Genomic DNA, 22,940 nt, shown 5'->3' with positions numbered 1-22,940 from the left:
CATTATTAAAATAATGAAGTTCAGGTTAATAAAACCAAGCATAGAGAATTGACACAAGCTTCCATTTGGCTACATTATCAGAACCACATCATTGTCATTTCTGATCAAAGAACCTAATGATAGATTGAGTCCTTTTTCCTCATTTAGTTTCAAACTCAAATATATTTCTGATTAATAATCAAATTAACTGTTTTTAGTTCTGTCTTCCCTCCTTATTTGTACTCTCAGATGAATATGCTAAAGAGTACAGAAATGGCTAAAAGGTTTAAAATTAAAGGGACAGTAAATCGAGTCAAGCCACTTGAGGAATCTATTTAGTTATATTGATCATAGTAAGAATAAAAATTAGGTAGTTGCTACTGTGAACAGACCCAAAGTGGAAATTACAAATAGAGTCATAGAATTATATTTCTGGAGTAGACTTTTAAGGGTCATAGGAATAGATGGGTCATTTTTTAGATAATCTAATAGTCACAGAAATTATTAGATCCTATACCTGAAGGATAACTTAGATTATCTGGACCAGAACAAACACTGAATCAAGGAAAATTCATTTCAAAGAAGTTAGGTAATTTGCTCAGGCTCATATAACTAGCTTATTGTGTTAGAACCACAACTGAAATCTAAAATCTACACCACCCAGCCTCCTGTGACACACAGAATCAGAATAGACATTGCTGCTGAGTAGTCAGTAATGCAGTGCTTTGCAAACACTAAAACTTTACAAAAACAGTTGTTACTATTATTATTACTGCCTGGAAAGTGGAAAACAATATATATTATCCATCAGTGCTATTGTTAAGAAAATAGAAACGGGTTTCATAGTTTAGCTTATCTAGCTCACACTTGGCACATAATCAGCAATTAGTAAATATTTGTTGCCTGAAGATAGAATTAATATCAAAAGAAAATCTGACACTTTACATATATTGTTCTAAAGGAATGTCCATTAGTGGCAGAAAGTAACCAAAAATGATGGAATTATAGCCCAGTTGTTGATCTTCTTCAGGATTTTACATCAGATTTTGAATCTCCACACAATGGACCCTGACACCGAAGGATTCAAATGACTGTAAACATGTCCCATTATTTTTTATAGTAATAGCAAGGAAGTGTTAGATACTCATTGAGAAGAGAAGCACATTGGCAAAACATGATCAGTTCATAAGATGTCTATTAACAGCTCCCAGATAATCTGAAGATATGTATTAAGTAATCTTTCAAGTACCATTTTGAACAGTTTCCATAATTTCATAATCTCAATAATTTCATTTTCATTCATCCTTATTATCCAATATGTATCCAATGAGAGAGTCTGTTAAATATTGAGACAATGGTATTTGTTCCTATTTTTCCTTTTCATCTTTTATGGTAATACCAATCTCTGAACTTTAATAATACCAATAAATACTATTTGCAAGTCACTATGCAGTTTATGGAATATTTTCCTACCCGTTGCCTCATTTGCTTCTCATAGTAATACTGTGAAATAGTCAGAACAGGTATTATTATTCTAATTTTAGAAATGAGGCAACAAAACTTGGGAAGTAATTGACTTTTTAGGTTACACACCTCATAAATTTCAAGACTAGCATATTTTATCTTTTGTCCTATACCTTTTCTTTCTTTGTCTCCTCTTACTTTATGTCTCTGTCTTTTTTTTAAAGAGAGAAGAGAGGTGGTGCAGTGGATAGTACCAAATCTGGAGTCAGGAAATCTTATCTTCTTGAGTTCAAACTCCAACACTTAATAGTTAAATTCTGAGAAAGTAACTTAACCGTACTGTTTTGCCTCAGTTTACTCATATGTAAAATGAGTTGGAGAAGGAAATGGCAAACCACTCCAATTTCTTTGCCAAGTAAACCCAAATGAGGTCATGAAATGTCAGTCATGAATGAGATGACTAAACAACTCTTTTCCCTCTCCCTCCATCTTTTTTTCTATATCTTTATGCTTTCCACCCTTATCCTGTCTCATCTTCTTTATCTTTAATTTGCCTTATTTCATAGAGAAATAGCTCATTAGTTAATTATTTTCATATATGTGTAGACATATATTTATATATGAGTATGTTTACATCTAGAGAGAGAATATTTGGTAATAAATGTGTCCCAGAAATTAAGCTAATCCACTTCAGTAAAAAAGTTATCTAATCTTTACCCAGCATGATAAAAAAGAAAATCATGCTTTTCCTATCACCACAAACACAACTTTTTTTCCCTTCTGTCTTTTTCTATCCTACCATTAACTCAATTAACCTATATTGACTAAAGAGTCATTAACCATTTCATTCTCAATATAAGTTCATTCAATGATGCTTTTCAACTAGAAGTGGAAAGTTTATAACTTCCCAGAGTAATGGCCTTCACAACTGCATGTTTTTGTGATATTGCTAGCTAGGAATATCTTGCATGCCACTATTTGACATTTCATAGTTGTGCTCATAATTTTGTTTCTTCTAGGTGCTGCATAGTTAGTGATCAGTTTTGCTCTTCTTAGATGTTGAAGATATGTGGCTGATAGCTTTATTTTACTGTGTTCTTTCATTGCATGGCCATATTGTTGTGAGCTATAATTTTTAGACTGTAAGCATGCTTCATTGGGGTAAACTTTCTGAAGGGATTTTTGTTGGTTCATTATGAATCAACAGGTCCAAAGACATATGCATTTTAATAAAAAATGCATAAAGCTCCCTATTAACCACAGGCATCCACATTGTCCACCTCCAAATTGTTAATTTGAATTCGGAGTGGGGTAGGGTGGAAATTCCATACACCTTAAAATTCCTTTCCCCAAGTATGTGCATATATCTGGGTAAAGAATATTGCCTTGATCATACTTATTGATGAAGTTTTGCTTGCATCTGCTTACCTGCCATGATTCAGTTGAATTTTGTTTTATCTTTTATTTTTCTTTATTTTTGTGGAGAATCAGGTACACAGTGTGCAGTCCTCAAATCTACAATGAACAAAAAAGAATTGTAACTATCAAAAAAAAAAAAGACTTTGTAAATTGGACTTTTCATTCGTCCTATTTGAAGTCAGGCACCATTGGAAAGTTGTATTGTTCCTCCCTCTGATCAGGAGACCTTAGCCCTGAAATTGAGTGAGAAGACTTTTCTAAGTTCTTAATGGCCACCTAGGCTTTCTGAGTGAATTTCAGATGATGATTTCCTTTAAAATTAATTGATCTTAACTTTTTTCAATTACCAAAATAACCCCAAATTGTCCATTTATAAATATAAATACATGAATTATATCCTAATTCTCATTAGTTTTATGGTGATATTCCAATGATTAAATTACTTTTGTAAACTAATCAATAGAATAGTTCTCCAATTCTTATCAATCTTTTGTGGAAAAGTTAAATGAAGATATTCAAATAAAGACTAGATATTTATACTAAAATTCCTCCTCCTATAACAGCATAGTAATTTATTAAAGTTAAATTCTATGAATTTAAGCCTAAATTTTGCATGATTATTCATGTTTTATACTTTGTCCTTGGTTCTACGAGAATAAGACAGTAGAGATAGTTATATTCTCTGTCTCCGCCTTTCTCTATGAGAAAGTACCTTAGAAAAATCCTGTTAAGGAAAGACGAAAGGAAGGAAGGAACTATTTTTGATACTTTAAAGTTACAATTGTGGTACTTTGTAGTTCATGTATTAGAAATTGTTTATTTTGATCATATGAAACATTTTAAGAATTTTTCTCTATGACAAATACTGTCATGCTAAACTGAATTATTTTCTAATCTTAGCATCAACGAGACCCTCGACTGAATGAAATTTTATTCCCATTCTATGATACAAAAAGGGCAATGCAGATAATTGAGACTTATGAGCCTGATGATGAGTTGAAGACAAAAGGTAATGAAGTACTGTTTTGTTCTGCTTTCTCTTAAAAAAAATCATAAAGGTGGGCATTTATTTAAAGTAAATCATTAAATGGTTAAATGACTTTTAAGAAGCACAAGAAGCTTTCTAGTGGCAAGGATGAATAACTTACTTTGATGATCAGTTTTAAATATTTTGCATATCATAATAGTTAAAAATTATACCATGCTAGCCAGAGTATTATTTTAAATTCAATGTCATAAAATACAATTTAGAAAGTGTCTTTTTTCCATTGTATATTCTCACAATTGAGTTTTAAAATATACTATGCTGAAAATACAGAAAAGTTGAATGCAGAATTTTCCATTTCAAAGCTTTGAAAGGAATTATATATTATGAAAAAATCACTATAAGTAAAGATAGCATCTATACTATAGAAATTATCCTTATTGATGAAAAATAAATACTATATCACTTATCATATTAGGTGCCTATCAAAGAAAATGAAAATAGCTTTTACAAATATCTTGATTCTTCAGGTATTAGATTAGCTAATTAGCAAATTATCCAGGTCCATATCATTTGATCACTCAACAATCATTGATTAAGCACCAACTATGTTTCAAGTAGGCACTGGGGATACCAGTTCAAAGAATAAAACCATCCCTACTATCAATGAGCTTTTGGTTGCCTGCTTTAAATGTCATTTTTCTGCCTGTGAGTATCTTCATTAGAGAGATATCTTGAAAAGAAAATTGAGCAAAGCTCAAGGAAACTCATTTTACCATTTGTTACCATTCTAAAACAATATAAAGTTTAATAAAAGAAGAAAATGAGACTATTTTAGTAAATGAGATTCTTTGTATCCTTAACATTATTTACAAAAAAATGAAAAGTTCTTATTCTGATAACAACATGAACAGAAATTGTGTTATTTTGAAGTCATTTCTCTTTTTTGAAAACATGTAATAAAATTAATGAGCTAACTTCTCCCCCATTCAAATGTGAGTGCCTTGAGAACACAGTCTGTTTATTTGCATTTTTTATATATCATTAGTGTTTTGCACAGTTCTTGAAATACAGGAAAATCTATATTCTACGATTATAAATTCCTGTTGTTTTTATATAATGGACAGTGAATTTTGGAATAGTCCAGTCATCCAGCAAAAAGCATTTATTAAGTGTTTAGTGCACTTGTGTAGTACACTACTTATGTCAAAGCATACACATATATCAAAGCACAATATTTTATTACTTTTTAGTGGCAAGATATATGGTTGTTAATGGTGCAATGGATAGAGTGCCAAGCCTGGAAGTCAGGAATACCTGAGTTCAGGAAGAACAGCTTGAGATATTTGCTAGCTCTGTGATCTTGGGCAAGTCACTTAACTTACTTTACCTCAGTTTCCTCATCTGTGGAATGATGTGGATATGGAAATGAAAAACCACTTCATTATCTTGAAAACTGCGTTCAAAACAGAGAAGTTTCAATTCATCCCCTCACTAGTTCAGCTTCCTTTAGTTTCTGTGACTAAAACAAGAAGTTTCAGTCTATTGGGCTACCTATCACATAGCTTTCCCTCAATCCCATGTAAATGTATAATATCCAATATATATCTCTTTTCTTTTTTATTTTAGGGCTCATATCCAGTGATGGGTTTTGCAGATATCTGATGTCAGATGAAAATGCTCCAGTCTTCCTAGACCGCCTGGAACTTTACCAAGAAATGGATCATCCTTTGGCACACTATTTCATCAGTTCTTCCCATAACACATATCTCACAGGACGTCAGTTTGGTGGGAAATCTTCTGTGGAAATGTACAGACAAATACTCTTAGCTGGATGCAGGTGCGTGATCTAAGATAATTGCTTTGTATCATAGTGTAATAAGCTTATATTTAACCCATCAGGATTTCCTGAAAATGTGCATTATAATCAAAGTAACAGGGAAAATTACTTCATTTCTTTATTTTTAAGCCTTACCTTCTGTCTTAGAATTAATACTGTATATTGTTTCCCAGGTAGAAGAGCAGTAAGGCCTAGGCAATGGGAATTAAGTGAATTGTCCAGAGTCACACAGCCAGGGTGTGTGAGGCCAGATTTGGATTCATGTCCTCTTATCTCTAGACCTGGATCAAAATCCATTAAGCCATGTAGCTGCCCTACTTCATTCCTTTTTAATAAATTTATTATAATTTAACTTTAAGAAATTATGATAATAATAAAATATTGGGCATGCAGAAATGGTCTTTAAGTATAAATATAAAATATGAAAGAAAATCACAAGTAGAAAGCATACTTGAGGAATTTCTACTATATATATTTAGAGCAAGTGAGGTGAGGTGAGGTGATGGCACTATGGATGGAGCAGAGGAGTTCACATGGAAGGAATATGAGTTCAAATCTTGTCTCAGGCACTTAATAGCTATGTGACCCTGGACTAGTTGATTGACCTTTTTTTCCTCAATTGCCAAATTATGAAGATAATAACAGCACCTACCTCACAGTATTTGTATACGGAATATATACCTATGACATAGTGAAAATGAATAAATGTGTTTTAAATACAAATTTAGCTTCCACAAGCAGAGGGTAGGATAGATATAAAAATAATACTTTTTATCTAAGTAAAAAATTAGTTATTAAATGATTGAAAATTTACTCCCCTCCCACTTTATTAGATAACAAAATTTTCACTTATACCTCCTTTTACAAATATTGTACAATGAAATTGTACTTTATTAGTGTGTAAATATAAGAATCTATTGTGTTTAATACATGTAAGCATGCTATAGAATAAAGAAAGTAGGTACATTAATGAAAGGTTTAAATGATATACCTTATTTAAAATGACTGTTTTGTGATTCATTCTATTTCCATTTCTATTGGAAAATAATTCATTTGTAAAGATTTGGTTTGTATTTTTTTACTTAAAAGATTCAAAATTTTTCACCTTGTATTCTTAGATGTGTTGAGCTAGATTGCTGGGATGGTAAAGGAGAAGATCAAGAACCAATTATAACTCACGGAAAAGCAATGTGTACAGATATTCTCTTTAAGGTAAGATAGAAAATGTACCTATACCTAAGAGCAGTGGTTCATGACCTGAAGCCCCCAAACTTTTTTTTCACATACATAGTAACTATATTTCAATATAATTGGTTTCCTTTGTAATCCTATGTATTTTATTTTGTACATTTAAAAGCATTTTTTTTTTCTGGGCCCAGTGGATTGAGAGCCAGTCCTTGAGACAGGCAGTCCTGGGTTCAAATCAGGCCTCAGACACTTCCTATCTTTGTGACCCTAAGCAAGTGATTTAACTCCCATTGTCCAGCCATTATAGCTCTTCTGACTTAGAACCAATATACTGTATTGATTATAAGTCAGAAGATAAGGGGTTTAAAAAAAAACAAAAAAAAAACTATTTTGAGAGGGGATCTTTGACACACAAAAAGGTTAAAGAATTCATGATTTACAATATTATTCCTTCAGAAAAAAAGACTATGATTGTCATCACTTCTTCCTAATTAGGGAAAAAGCAAGAGTTTGAAAATTTGGAAGAGAAAATGCTTGTTTTGGAAAAAATATAAAACAATGTTTGCTCTTCTCAGTTTCCTTTTTAGGCTCCTTTTTTATTTTTTCTATTTTGAAGAAGTAACCATCTCTCCATTAAATCTACCCAAGCATTCCAAAGTCATGTGGAATATTAATTTTGAGATCTCTTGATATTAAAGAAGCAAGGAACTAAGACCCTTTTTGACTTTGACCAATATGAAAAAAAAAAAAAGCTGTTACCCAAAGATGCACAGTAGAATTACATATTCCTCCCATTGGACCAAAGGTGCTGAAGTCCTAAATTTAAAAATTAAAAAAAAAGAAATCAAAGATATAAATATCCCTTTTCAATGAATTATAACCTACTTTCTATCTCACAAACACTCATGATATGGCAGCATACCTTAAATATGTAAAACAATATTCATTTAAAGCAAAAAGGAATTGCTAAGAAAAAGATGTATTAGTAACAAAATCTATATTAAAGTTAACTTTTCACTAAAATTACTGAGAGGAAAAATACAAGTAATTAATCAAGGTTGAAAGACGTTAGTAGATTAGAACCCATATGATTGCATAAATTCTACTTCCTCTTTCTTTAGCCACATTGCTCCCAATTAGTTATAAATAAAAAATATCATTGGGAAAAATGTGTCGTATACTCTGTATATTTAGTCAATGCCACTTTCTGCTGATGAACTCAAATATATTGTAGTTATAAAGTCATTGCAAACTCTGAAATGACTTTTGTTACATCTAGGAATCCTTGTTACATCTGGGTATCCTTGTTACATCTAGGTATCCTTGTAACATCTGGGTATCCTTGTAACATCTGGGTATCCTTGTTATCCTTGTTACATCTGGGTATCCTTGTTACATCTAGGTATCCTTGTAACATCTGGGTATCCTTGTAACATCTGGGTATCCTTGTAACATCTGGGTATCCTTGTTACATCTGGGTATCCTTGTAACATCTGGGTATCCTTGTTACATCTGGGTATCCTTGTTACAGCTAGTAGTAGTCTCTCAGTAACCAAGGATGAAGATTGTCTTTGTGTGTTTTCATCTATGGTGTATAGATGAGTGTGCACAAAGACACTTGTGCGTGCGTGTTGTTACATCTGGGTATCCTTGTAACATCTGGGTATCCTTGTTACATCAAGGTATCCTTGTTACATCTGGGTAACCAATTGAATATCCCTGCAAGATCCACTGAATATCCCTAAAAGTAGCCAATCCATTCAATTCTTTCTGCTTCTGTCTTTTCCATTGGAAATGAGTTTTCTATCACATACATATCACATTGGATATATCACATATCCAAAGCCACCAGTGTAATTGACATAGATCAATGCAAGACAAAAAAAAACAAGGTTTTAGAGGCCTTTGGAACTATCTCCAAATCCCTTAGAAAATCCCTTTTTTTTCTTGTCATATCATAGTATCTTACAGGAATATTGAATTGACAGGAAAGAAAAGACATCAATAAAACTTACTGATTTCAAAGAATGTGGTCAGCAATTCTTCTACAAGAAGCCTTCCCCAACTCTTCTTAATTTCCCTCTATAAATTATTTCTCATTCATCCTATATATAACTTGCTTCCTAGATATTGGTTTGTATACTATCTTCCCACGTAGACTATAAGTTACTTGAGGACAAAAGTTATCTTTTGCTTCTCTTTGTATCTCTAGCACTTACCATAGTGCCTGGAATGGAGCAGGTACTTAATAAATGGTCATAGATTGATTGATTGATAATACATTATCCTTGCTTTTAAAGTGGTTAAGACATGATTGAAGAGATAAAACTAACACACATAAAATAACCAAAATTAAATTATGTGGTTCCAACTTTAATTGTACTAGGAGTTCAGTTGAGAGTAAAACCATTCTGTGGTCATGCTAAGGAATTAAAACTGAAACAAAGCAAAATGGTGTGGCATTTTTGATTTAGGCAAATGGAACTCAAAATTTATTCTTCTGTAGTCATCTTTTTATCACAGTAGAGTAATTCAGGTTATTTATCCTACTGTTGTTGAACAACAAAGAATATTTTACAATGATTGACAAGGACTGCTTTGACACAGCATGTAATGATGGAGATATTTGACAGCTCAGTGGGTACTTTGATGAATGTATTCATTTATTCATTCTTCCAACCAGTTTTTTTATTAAAGAATTGCTAAGTATGTAATGCTATACCAGGCTCTGAAACATAAATTCCTCCCAGAAATGTAAGACCTGATCTGTGGGTACCTGAAGAGCTTTGTTCCTCTTACACATTAACTCTGTTTGCCTTCTAAAGGATGTGATTCAAGCCATCAAGGAAACAGCCTTTGTTACATCAGAGTATCCTGTCATTCTGTCCTTTGAAAACCACTGCAGGTAGAGTGATCCATTCATTTCTTTCTACTTCTTGTAATACTTGTAATAAATGACAAAAAAGATGCTTTTTTTTGGTCCTAAACAGTAAAAATGCTGTGCTTTAACATAATACTATGTATACTGGGTTAGGCCTAACAAAAAGTTCCCAAGTCTGTTTAGGATAATTTTCAAATGTTTACTCCAAGAAGGCCAAACCTGTAATTACTTTTTTCTAAGAATATGACAGCATCAGTTCATTGTAGATTTATTAAGCCCCCACTATGCATACAGCTGACATTGGAGATATACAGATAGACAAACATGGAGACTGTTTTTAGGGAGCTCATGATCTAATTAGGGGAAGGGGAAGGGTATAAGAGGTCTGCATATAAATAACTAAGCTGTAAGGGAGAGTGAGATAAGTGCAAAGCAGAGGTCCAGACAAACTACTGTGAAAAACTGGAGGACATTTTTAGGTCAGCTTTGCCAATTTGTGCTAGCAGCCCTTACTCTTCTTTTTGATTATAGCAATTAAAGTTTTATGATATTTTTAAAAAGTCCTTTTACTATGAACATCAAGGGAATGGTCATACATTATGCAGAAAGCATATTTGAATTCTTTGGGGATTAATTTTTTTTATTTCTATAATTGTTAATATGTGTTTGAGTCTGACAATTACAATTATTTCCCCTAGCAAATATCAACAGTACAAGATGTCCAAGTATTGTGAAGATCTATTTGGGGATCTCCTGTTGAAACAAGCACTTGAATCACATCCAGTATGTATTTTTAACAGACCATTTTTCTAACTTAAATGGATTTGTTTTGAAAAGCATTTCTAAAGAGTCAAGTAGGATCTTCAGCCCAATAGAGAAGATTTCCATATTTATGTTTTTTAATGTTTTAGAGGCAAATGCCTCTTTAATTATAATAGAGTGGGGTCAAGATATACAGACATAAAGTAAACTTTAAGGCCAATTTAATTGTATAAGACCTTGGAGTTACTGGGACTTCTTTTTGATAATGTCATAAAGCATCTTTTATTCTATACGTAGGCAAAGGTTCCACAGTTTGGTTTCATTAAATGAAGCTTGGTTAATAGACTTTGATTCAAAATTACTCAGCTCTCTGATTTTAGACGAGTCACTCAGATTCTCTGAACTTCAGTCTCCTCATCAGTAAAATGAGAATGTTGATTACTACACTATTAATTTCATCAAGTGGTATAAGAATCAAATAGCATAATTTACATAAAATATCATTATGGAGGTTCAAACACTGTTTAAATGCAAGGTATTATTGTTATTCCATTGAACTAACACTAACAAATAGTTGTTAACAAAATTCAAAAGAATTTAGAGTAATGTACAATAATACTGAAATAGAGTTGAACATTCAGGGAGGTAATTTGTATTTAATATCAATATTCAAACCTAGTCCTCCAAATGAACCTCAGAAATCAATGAGTTTCAAGAAATTGACTTTAGCAAAATTTCTTTGGCTGAATCTCAGTCTATCAGTTATACCCACATCCCCAACTTTACCTCCTTCTGCTTGTTTTCTTTTACCAAAATATTTAGGAAGTTGTGAATCAACCTGCACTAAGTATATTAATCCTTTGTATACATATCAAAAAATTGTAAGAAATGGATATTTCAGCCTAAAAGATCTATTTTAGAGCTTGAATTATTCAGACTGATGTGACACCAATCAAATTATCTAGATCATTGTAGATTCCCTTCCTCACTTCATAATATCCTAGAGATACTTAATACCAGGATAGATAGGTGATTTCATCCATTTGGCTATGCCTACCCCATCTTCAAATAGCAATCTTTTCATATCTTCTTAACATGGGTGTCTTTTTCCATAAATTCTCCCTAAAAGAACCTAATAATCATTTTTTAAAACCTTCCTTTGGGGCTTTTCATAGTTTGTGAATAATAATTCAAAACTGACTCTTGATACTTGACTGACTCTCCTACCTTCTTTTCTAGTTTTACATGTCCTTGATGATGTCTTATTCCATTTATCTCAAACACCTCATTGTCAATGACTTGCCACAGGCTTCTTATACTTATTTCCCTTTCCATTGCCTTTTGAGTGATATGAGAATTCTGAGGAGACATGGAGAAAGACATAGAAGCGGAGATGGGACTCAAATTAGTACTTGAAGGAAAGGTAGGACTTAGATAAGAAGAGAAGAGAGAGAAAGGGAAGGACAAGGATGAAGAGAGTTCACATGGCTATTTCAATGAGAGAAGAGAAATGCAGTATTCCTTCCCTGGAGGTATAGACAATGAAGGTAAAAGTGGAGTTTGTTTTTTAACAATCTCGCTATGCCATCAATTTTCCACTTTTCTTTGCATGTAGACACACACTACCCATAGTTATTTTGAGTACCCTCCTAGGGGCACCCTAATCCTCAATGGAAGTGACTGTGATCAAAGTGTACATGTCAGAAATGGTTTGGGGGACTCAGGCCATTCTCTGGGATTAACCTGGACCATAAAGGGTTTGAGAATGGCAATCCTTTTCTTCTAGTAATTGTCACAAGACTCTGTAGTTTTATTTCAAAGTAATACTCTAGGAATTTTTTCCTTCTCTATGAGCTAATAATTTCTGTCTATTATTGGCAGATCTAAAGAATTTAAACTGAATTCATGCTCTTTGAAAATTCCCCGAGTAGCACATGATTTTCCAGGGACCTCTAAAATTAGCCTACGTCTGAACATATTCACTACCAAAAAGGGTGGCTACCTAATTTTCAGTTCTGAGACACACAGTCTAAGAAAAACTGTAATTTTTGAATGCTGATGCCATTTAGGGGATAAGTAAAATAGTTAGAAATCCTTCTCTGCTGCCATCCAGTGGCTACAGATAAGCATAACTCCTTGGAATTCAGTCACAAACTGAGTAGGCAGTGATTGAGGTGCTATATTGTGGCAGGGTCCTTGGGATAGTAGATTTTGAGCCAGAAAGAGCCTCGGTTCAGGCCCCTCCCCTCACAGAGAAGGAAATTGAGAGACAAAGAGCTTGCCCAAGAAGACGCCCTAGCAAAAGTCACGATCAGACTTAGGACCCTTTGACAGAATGGATTCATCCTGCTTTCTATTGCATCACAGATACTTCCCTCAGCTGTGTTCTAGGAAAGAGATTTAGTTTAGTGTATATCCGGCTACCCAAGTGGAATCCAGGGGGCTGCAGACCAAGAGCACTAAGAACTTCCATCCAGACGGAGACCCCAGTAGAGTAAGAGATTATCTTGAGGCCGACCATTATTAGCTTGTCCAACTTATACCTGAAAAATGTGCTCTGCTACATCTCAGGAAGTGGTTGTCCAGCTTTTCCTTGAAAATTGTTAATGAGGAGGCACCAATCGCCTCCCAAAGGCTCTAGTGCATTTTAAAAATTATTCTAATAGTAGTAAGTTTTTAATTAGGCCAAGCCTACACCCACCTCTTCAACCTCCACCTCTGGTTGGTAAGTGTAGCCTTTGAAGCCAAGGGGACCAAAACATACCCTTCCACATAACAACTCTCCAAATACATAAAAACAAATGCCTTTTCTCCTCCTCCTCCACCTTCCCCCACTGTTCCCAAGTCAACAGGCTAAATATTCCTGGTTCCTTCAAAGTCCTCTGGATATTCCCCAATTCAGCAATGATTTTCCTAAAATGAGGCCTGCAGAACTGAATGCACTGTTGTGAGCATGTCCTGATTAGGGCAGGGAGGAGAGGAATCACCACTTTCCTAGTTATCTTCTCTTAATGCATCATTAGCTCACTTTATGGCTTGGTTTGTTTGTTTTGGTATCTTATCATACTGCTGGCTCACACTGTGCTTGAAATTCATTAAAACCCTAGACCTTACCTTTTTTCTCCCCCACCTTCCTCATCTTTGTTGTGGTGAAGTTTCAATTGAGTCTGATTGTTTGTAACCCTATTTGGGATTTTATTGGCAAAGATACTGGAGTCTGCCAGTTCCTTCTTCTCATTTTAAAGCTGAGGAACTAAGGCAGAGTAAAAAAACATTCCCAGAGCCACACAACCAGTCTGAGCTTGGATTTGAACTATCAGAGTTCTTGACTCCAGGCTCCGTACTCTAGACACATTGCGCCCCCTAGTGGCCTTTCCTCATATTTACATGGCAATAATTGTTTAACAAGTCTAAGACAGTTTTGTTGTTTTTAAACTATGCCTATGATTTCATCAGTGTAGAGAGTTCCTGATTAGATACTTTAAAAAAAATCCATTCAGGGAGGCATGTCCTCTGAAATTATAGCATTTAGAGAATTGCCTAAGACACTGAATGAAGGAATAAATGAATGAGTATTTATTAAAATGCTTCCTAAGTGCTCTGCCTTCAGGGAGGTTACGTTCTCATAGGGAAAGACTAAACTTATAGTAGAGTGTTAGACAAGGAGGGGTGATTGGTAAGGGAAATTGCTGGGTTGGTGAATTGAACCATAAAGCAATTGATTGGCATAGCATGGGAGGCTCTTCATAGAGATCTTCAAGGAAAAGCTGGATGATCACTTGCAAGGTTCAGGTATGAGTTGGACTAAGTAATAATAATCATCCTTGATTTCTTTCCTACTGAATGCTGATTGATTAACTTCCCAGATAAAAAAAAAAAGTAGAACTGGGGTATGGAGAATCTGCAAAAAGGAAAAGGGCAATCTTGGACATGGCCAGAAAATGACAAATCTAGTTTGTTTTGTCTGAGTCCTGCTAGATATGATGAACTCTAATCTAGACAACACTACTACCAAATGGCAGTTCGGGGACCAGGAAAGAGGTAGAGGGTGGAATATAGCAGTAAATCACAAAGATGGCAGGAATATAGCAACTCAGAGGTAAATTGACTTGCCCAGCCACTATTCGTTGGAGGTGGGACTCTTTATCCACTATTTATCCCCATTAAATTTCTTCTTACTAGATTTGACCCAGTATTCTAGCCTATTGGGATATTTTGTCATTTTGACTCTGTCATCTAGCATGTTAGGCTTACTACTCCTTTTCTTCAGCCTAATCTGAGGGCTCTGTTAATATTTACATGAGGTGCTTGGTTATTGTTCATTAATATATCTCTCTTTCTTTGATATTTTAGCTTGAACCAGGAAGATCATTACCATCCCCTAATGACCTCAAAAGAAAAATACTCATCAAAAACAAGAGACTGAAACCTGAGGTGGAAAAAAGTAAGTAAAGCACACCTTTATACCAATTAAAACAAGTATAGTTTCCATGTCTGAGTAAAGCAGGTATCCAAGATGTAATATATTTTCCTTCTTATTCAACTTCAGCTCTCTGAAGTACTCTTAATCAATTTCTTCTTGCAATTTGTCAGTATAATCTGCTCAAATTTGAGAATCTTGCCAAAATTAGTCTATTTTTCCCTCATTTGGTTCAAAGGGATTTTCTGCATTTGAGTTCTTAGTATGTATTTCTTTTTAAAATATTCTAAGGACTCCAGGATCAATAATTTTTCTCTGATCTGCCTGTCAGATCAGTAGATACATATCTACAAATAATATGATGATAGCATTAATATTTTGTGTCTCAGTACATAGGTCACACATTTACTATCTCCAAAGTTGTCTATAACTGGATTTTTTTTTATCTGAGCCACTCTCATGAAAGCATATGATTAACTTGAGGGTACTGTCTTTTACTTGTGCAAGATCATTTCTAAAACCTATGGATTAGGATTTGGGTAATTCCATGATTCAATTGTGTTAACCTCTATCTCAGGAAATAGGCATGTCAATAAACAATTAAACATTTATCAAATACCTACTATGTGCCAATGAATAAGATTTTGTTCCTGACTCCCACGAAGTTTATAATTTAAGAGGAAGTTTTAAAAAAATTGTTTTGCAAAGAACCTTAAGTGCCATAATTTCCAGTAGTCAACAAGCAGCTTTGAAAGTTTGAAGCAAGGGAGTATGTGATCACAGCTGGGTTTTAGGAAGATTAATCTGGAAATCATGTACAGAATGGATTGGAGAAATAAGAAACCAGAGGGATATAGAGCCAAGATTTTTGCCTTATTTAAGAGGAGATATAATGAGGACTTAAGTAAGAATAGTGGCAGTAATTGTGGAAAAAAGGAGAAATTTTAAAGAGGTTTTTTAGAAGTGGAATCAGCAAAACTCTGGAATTGACTGGATGTAAAGAATAAGTAAAGTCAAATCAATAAGCATTTATTAAGTGCCTACTATGTGTCAGGTACTATGCTAAATTTGATAGATACAAAGAAAGACATAAGCTAGTTCCATTTCTCTAAGAAGAGGTTATTGTTTAAAAAGAACCAGGATAGACTTGCAGAAGCAGAACTAAAACCAGGCAAGATATGAGGGGGAGGGAATGGAGAGAAGGAAGAGGGGGAGAGAGACAGAGAGAGAGAGAGAAAGAGAGAGAGAGACAGAGAGAGACAGAGAGAGACAGAGAGACAGAGAGAGACAGAGAGACAGAGAGAGAGAGACAGAGAGATAGAGAGAGAGAGACAGAGAGAGAGAGACAGAGAGAGAGAGAGAGAGCGAGAGAGAGAGAGAGCATAGATGTTACAGAAGTAGGAACTAGGAAAGGTTTGAGGAAAAGATAAATTCAGTTTCAGATATGTTGAGTTTAAGATGTCTATAAAGACATCCAACTTAAGATGTCCACTAGGCAGTTGAATACGTAAGACTGAATTTAGAGACTGACAGATATAGCTGAGAATTTTCTATGATCAGATGATAATTGAATCCATAGCAGTTGATGAGATCATTCAGTGATATACAGTATGGAAGGAGAAGTAATGCTAGGATGAGTATTGGGGGACCTCCACAGTTTGACCTGGAGGAAGTTCTATCCAGAACAGAATTATGTGGAGTACGTGAACAAGTTAAGAGGAGAATTGGGATAGAGCAGTGCTATAAAAATCTAAAGGGAAAAGACATCAAGAGAAGATGATTGGTCTATAGGTCAAAGGCTGCAGAGAGATCAAGAAATATGAAGACTGAGAAAATGCCATTTGAATTGGCAATTAAGAGAACACTGGTAATTTTAGAACAACTACTTTTAATTGAATTAGGTCAACAACAAAGTGACGTGAGCAGAACTAGAACAACAATAGTATTGTTGGAAGAGAATCTCTCTCCATTATGTCGCTTTGTTTGTCATCTCTCAGTGAGCTAGAGGTCAGAGACCATTGAGTAAATTCAGGTATAGATAACCCTCAGAGAAAGGAAGTTAAAGAACTAAGGAACCAATGAGACAGGATACTGATTCCACAGGCAATGACCCCTCCTGGGCAGTCTGGGAAAATTGCGAAACTGGTTGATTCCTGAGATGTAACGTGTGAGAGCAAGTGGGTGGAGAAAATAGCTGGAAGACCAGGAGGTCTTGAGGGTCTTCTGGCTAGAGTGTGGTGGCTGGATGAACTCTTGTCCCTAGTAAGCTTCAATCCATCATGGTGGCTAATAGAGTAGTAAGCTAAATACCCTTCTACTTCTTTCCTACCTTTCTCTCTCTTTATTATTACTGCTTTGATTTAATAAAGTTATTAAAGGTACTAGCAACCTCATAATTTAATTTTAATTATTATAGTATTGTAAGGATTGATCAGCTGTGAAAGTCATGGTTATTCTAATCAAGACAATGATCAAAGACAGTTTCAAAGGACTCATGAAGAAAGATGCTACCTACTCCAAAAAAGAGAACTGGTGAATTTTGAATGTGCAAGGAAGCATTGTTTTTAGCTTTATTCTTATTGTTTTATTTTGTGTTTTCTTTCACAGCATGGCTAATATGGAAATATGTTTTTGCATATTTCACACATATAATCAATATCAAATTGTTGCCTACATAAGATGGGATATGGGCAAGCAAAAGAAACTTTGGAAGAAAAAGCAAGAATTTAAAAAAATTATATAGAATTTTAGAATATTTAATGAAATATAAAAATAATTTTAAAAAGAAAGTGGAAAGGTGGTCTAGAGATTAGCACATAAGTTTGTCGAAGATGAGGAGAGATATAATGATCAGTAATTAATTACCAGACCATTTAACTTTTTTTGCCTCAGTTTCCTCTACTTTAGAATGGGGACAATAATAGCATTCACCTTGCAGGCTTATTACCGGATCAAGTGAGCTAATATTTGTAAAGCTCTTATTAAAGTGCCAGACACATAGTAAGCACTATATATGTGCTTATTCCCTTCTTACTCCAAAAAATATTTCGCAAAAGAGATGATATTAAATGATCATAGAATAATTGTCTAAAGCTATCAATGGAAGAATAGGAGAAAGCTGATCCTTTTGACTTGTTGAGAGAAAAAGAAGTTTCAGTGGCGAAAATTATAAATGTGGTCTCAATGAAAAAAAAAGTCAGAGAATGTGAAAGAACTTAGTTCCAACAAGATGAAAATTCTGGAAGAAAGTGTAAAAGGGACTAAGGAAGGGGCAATCAGAGATGATATAATGCTGTAGAAAGGATGGGCTAAGTCAAATGGAGATCAGAAACTAGAAGGCACAAGGCAAAAGAGGTTGAGAGCTAAATTACTGGAACTTTGGACACAGGTTTAAGAAAGGAAGAAAACTCCAAATGAAGAATGACAATGAGCCTATTCCACTTGGCCATATAAGGAATGAGTATCCTAAGCAAAGGCTCCCTATTCTGCAAAATATCCTTCTCTACACTGGCTTCCTCAGAGACAAACATAGATTCCCAAGCCATCTGACTGACTGCTCATTTTGATGTTTCCTTATCAGTTTTTATTTTTCTTACAAAACATGAAATCATGATATGTGGTTTAATTTTTTTTAACAGAACAGCTTGAAGCATTAAAAAGTATGATGGAAGCAGGAGAGTCAGCAGCCCCAGTAAATATCTTGGAAGATGACAACGAGGAAGAAATAGAAAGTGGTGAGCTTTTAAATGTTGTGTTTATTTAAGTGCTTTGAAAAGTGAAGTAACGGCATAGAAACTGACTTTTTAGCTTAATTAACTGTTAAATATGTAAATGACATTTTAATCCTTTACATTTCAGTTAGGCCACATGTACCAGTCTGATATCTTAGTGTTCTACAAAGCTCAAATGTAACATAGAAGCATGGCTAATGCTATAATATTCAGATTATGTCACAGCTGGTCTATCCTCCTTCCTATTGTGGATTCAGCTTTCATCATAATCCCTGAGACATTTTCAGGAGAAGGCAGGGCGTTATAAAGCACCTTGCCCGTGGACAAGAATTCCAGTTTTATTTGTATCAACTCTGAATAAACAGATTCAAAGATCTAGGAAAATGAATACAAATGCAACACAAGAAGTTAATTTGTACCCAGAGAGAGAGAGAGAGAAATCTTGGCCAAAGTATTAGAATGGTTTGCCATTTCCTTCTTCAACTTGTTTTACAGATGAGGAAGCTGAGGTGAACAGAGTTAAGTAACTGGCCCAGGGTCACATAGCTAGTAAATGCCTGAACACAAGAAGATGAACCTTCTTGACTCCAGGCTCAATACTTTACCCGCTGTGCCACCTAGCTGCTATAATTGAGATTGTACTAGATATCCCAAAGTCTTAGTGCACTTTTAGCTTAAAATTACCCTAAGACTTTTCAGAAATCTTCATATAATATATTTTGTCTAAAGAATTCAAGACATATTCACAGATCCTTTCTCATTTAGCTTGAGATGATCAAAATTATATATCTTGAAAGAAAATTAAATAGCAAGAAAAAAAAAGACAACTTAGGTAAGTTAAATAATAATTTACTTGAACATCCAATTAGTTCAGGCTCTTTACATCAACCTTGAAATTATCTCATCAGTTTCCATCTGTTGTTCCTACTCTTGCTATTTCACACTAAGAAGAACAAATGTCATCTCTGTTCTCCATATCAGTTCTTCAGATATATGAAAACAGCTCTCATCTGGCCCTTATAGCTGTTCCAGGTTAAATACAACAAGGTCCTGATTGTGGTCATTAATAAATTCTTCAAGTGGTCACAAGTATTCAAATTCATAGGAGTCAACATTATTATTGACATAAAATACTGTTATTGGTTCCAGCCCAGTGGAAATATATTGTGTAAATTCAAATAATATGATCACTTCAGAGAATCCAATTGCTACTTTAATAGGGACTTATTTGATTCATACTTTCCTCAGTTAGGCCTTATATGGCATGATCTTAAGGCCTTTCATCATCTGACTTACCCTCTCATGGATATTGTTGAATTTAGCAATGCCCTTCCTAAAATGTGTTATTCAGAGGGAGCCACATACTCCCCTTGGAACAATGAATATAGTGGTAGCTTTTGTCTGATGCCTAAGCTCTGAGCAGGGTTCCTAGACAGGTTTCTTCAGCTTTGTTGAATCGTTTGATTATAATGATACTGATGACAAAATATTGTCTTTCCATCCATGTGACAAAGTAGCGTAGTTTAGGAGGGCAGAATTCTCAACCAGCTGAAGAATAACAAAAGCTGTCACAGAATGAGGGCATCTGCAAAATAACAAGGCAGAATTTAAACTCAGAATGTCCCATAGCATGTTGCAACATGAGATGTTCGTTGAATTAATTGGAAACCAGTGTTGCAAAAGCATCAAGAAGTTATCCCTGGCTTAGAGATCAGAAGCACTTTTTTTCAACATTTGCAATTCACAAAAATGATTATTTTTTCAACTCAGTCAACACATGCCTATTAAACAGGTTCAGAATACCATGCTAGGTGTCAGAGGAAATGGAAAAGGAGAGATTTTGTCCCTTAATCAAGGATATTATAGCTTGGTTGGTCAGCCAAGTCTGGCACTCTATAGGATACAGCCAAAATAATGTTGCCAAGATGAAGTGTGCTGTAGGAATCCAGATAAAGGAGAGTGTACCATGCATGCCCTGGGGTAACCGGGGAAGGCTTCCTAGAGAAATCATAAAACCCCAAAGAAGCAACAAGGACATTTCAAGCTCGAGAGCAACATCAGCAGGGCTTTTTAAAGTAATGTTAGATCTTTGTAATTGTTTGGTGAATGTGGGTGAGCAAGTAAAGATCTTAAAAGGTCTGGGCTGTTTTTAGTCTTAAATATAACAGAGACATGTGGAGATTAAGGTTTTAATACTTGTGTCTCACTGAGATGGAATTGGTATTCTTATCCTTGCAGATGACAGATGATGTCATTTCAAAATCAGGACCACATGTGTTTGAGACCCCTTCTTTTTGGCAGCACTGTTCTTGCCCCCTAGTCAGCACCTCCTACCCAAGCACTGTAACAATGCCTGGCGGACTAACTTGCTTATTTGCCATCGTGATCATTTTCTCTCTTTCATATAGCTGACCAAGAGGAGGAAGCTCACCCAGAATTCAAATTTGGAAGTGAACTCTCTGCTGATGACTTCAGTCAAAAGGAAGCTGTTGCAAATAGTGTAAAGAAGGTTGGCGTCTGTGTGCTATTCATTTGTCTTTTTTTGGCTATGAATCCGAAGAGAAGCTGCTTGCTCTGAAATTGAGGAAATATAATCCGCAAGAAAATAAAGCTGTATTCATTTTCCCCTCTAAACTGCTTAGAAAAAGCAAGCTCTTTGGGGAAATGGACTTTTGTATCCTAATTCAAGACACATACAGTGATACTTTTACTGAATTATCCCAGGGCAATACATCTTGATTAAGAAAAATAAATGTCAATAAATATTTATTAAGTTTCTTTTATGTGCCAGACACTGTTCTAAGCCAGTTAGGGCCCATTGGACATTGTCACTTGTATGATCACCACAAGACCTGCTCTCTGTATTTTGGAAACCAGTTACTCTCTGGATACACATAATATATATTCACATACATACAAAGATATGTATGTGTATATATACATACAACAAACAGAATTCAAATGGTGAAGCTGGCCCTTCCTGGCTATCTAGGGTAAGAAAGCCACCAAAACACTGAACTTTTTTAAGGTAGAAAATAGGACCTAAATGTAAAGTGAACTCCCTCAGAATCATACAGCTCCTGCCAGATTTGGAAAGGATTAGAAGTTTGTTTAATACAAACACTACATGTATAAGAAAACTGAGCCCCCCCCAAAAAAAAGATCATTTGTCCAAGGTTCACATAGCTAGTCCGTGTAAGAATAGAGTCAGAACCTAGGTCTTCTGAGCTCTACCAAGAGGTATCATTAGTCTTACTTTACTGTGCCTTCTCCAGTCTCCCCCCCAAACCCAATAAAAACAAAACCAAAAGCCATGAACTACTTTTATGGTAAGACTGATCATGAGTGAATGACAATGCAAGACCACAGAAGCACGAGACTGAGTCAATTCAGGTGAATAAAGCATTTATTTAGCATCTGTTATGTGCCAGACAATGTGCTGAGAGCTGGGTCTTAATCTTGGGTCCATGAACTTGTTTTTTAAAACTACATTTCAGTAGATTGTCCTTTGTAATCCTTTGTGTTTTGTTTTATGTGTTTAACATGTTACTCTGAGAAGGGTTCCATAAGTCTTAATCAGACTTCCAAAGGGGTCCATGACAAAAAAACGTTAAGAACTCTTTTTATAGTTCAACACACACTAATTTTACAGATGAAGAAACTGAGGCTCAGAGACGTTAAATAACTTGTCCAAAGTCACACAGGTGGTAAGTAACAGAGCTGAGTTTTTTAGGGTTCATTGTTGTAATAGATAAATATAAGTTTTCTGATACTAAATCCAGTGCTCTTCATTTATTCAATTTTGATCATTATGACTATTTTTGACAATGTTGCATCCATAGACTTGGGAAACTTCTTAAGCTAATAGTAAATAATTTTATGCTATTTTCCTCCTTAATTTAGACACATCTCATCACCCAAACAGCAACAACCTTCATCAGAACCTATTCTCAACATCAAATAATAATTAAAACAAAGTCACTTATTTTAATGCTATGTCTCACATATTAGGAAGGCATATTAATTTTTATTAGGTGCTTCTCTAATAGTTCTTTCTGGAGCCATACTAACCAATTTATTTAATAAATTATGACTCAAAATAAAAAAGTAAAGCTTTAAATCAAAGAATATCACTATTATAACAATCCTGGACAGTAAAACATTCCATCTTCTTTTTCACTATCCATTCATTGCTTTAATAAAAATAAATACACCAATATTAACTTACCCCTCCTTACTGTTTATAAATGAAACAGATTTACATCATTTCA

General features: G+C 34.6%; 1 protein-coding gene across 20 annotated transcripts in view; it reads left to right on the top strand.

Moving 5' to 3' along the window:
* The window catches only part of PLCB4 (phospholipase C beta 4), a 470,050-nt gene that overhangs the window by 366,680 nt on the left and 80,430 nt on the right, over positions 1-22,940 (top strand). For all 20 annotated transcript variants that reach the window (XM_056813908.1, XM_056813900.1, XM_016427842.2 and 17 more), the window contains 8 exons: positions 3,763-3,871; positions 5,477-5,687; positions 6,806-6,899; positions 9,701-9,780; positions 10,455-10,539; positions 14,872-14,962; positions 18,577-18,672; positions 21,078-21,178. In XM_056813908.1, coding sequence (XP_056669886.1) covers positions 3,763-3,871; positions 5,477-5,687; positions 6,806-6,899; positions 9,701-9,780; positions 10,455-10,539; positions 14,872-14,962; positions 18,577-18,672; positions 21,078-21,178 — 867 coding nt within the window. The remainder of the gene's footprint in view (positions 1-3,762; positions 3,872-5,476; positions 5,688-6,805; positions 6,900-9,700; positions 9,781-10,454; positions 10,540-14,871; positions 14,963-18,576; positions 18,673-21,077; positions 21,179-22,940) is intronic.

This window comes from Monodelphis domestica, chromosome 1, assembly GCF_027887165.1.
Source record: "Monodelphis domestica isolate mMonDom1 chromosome 1, mMonDom1.pri, whole genome shotgun sequence".
Taxonomy (NCBI): Eukaryota; Metazoa; Chordata; class Mammalia; order Didelphimorphia; family Didelphidae; genus Monodelphis; species Monodelphis domestica.
This window is presented reverse-complemented; position numbering and strand designations above follow the sequence as displayed.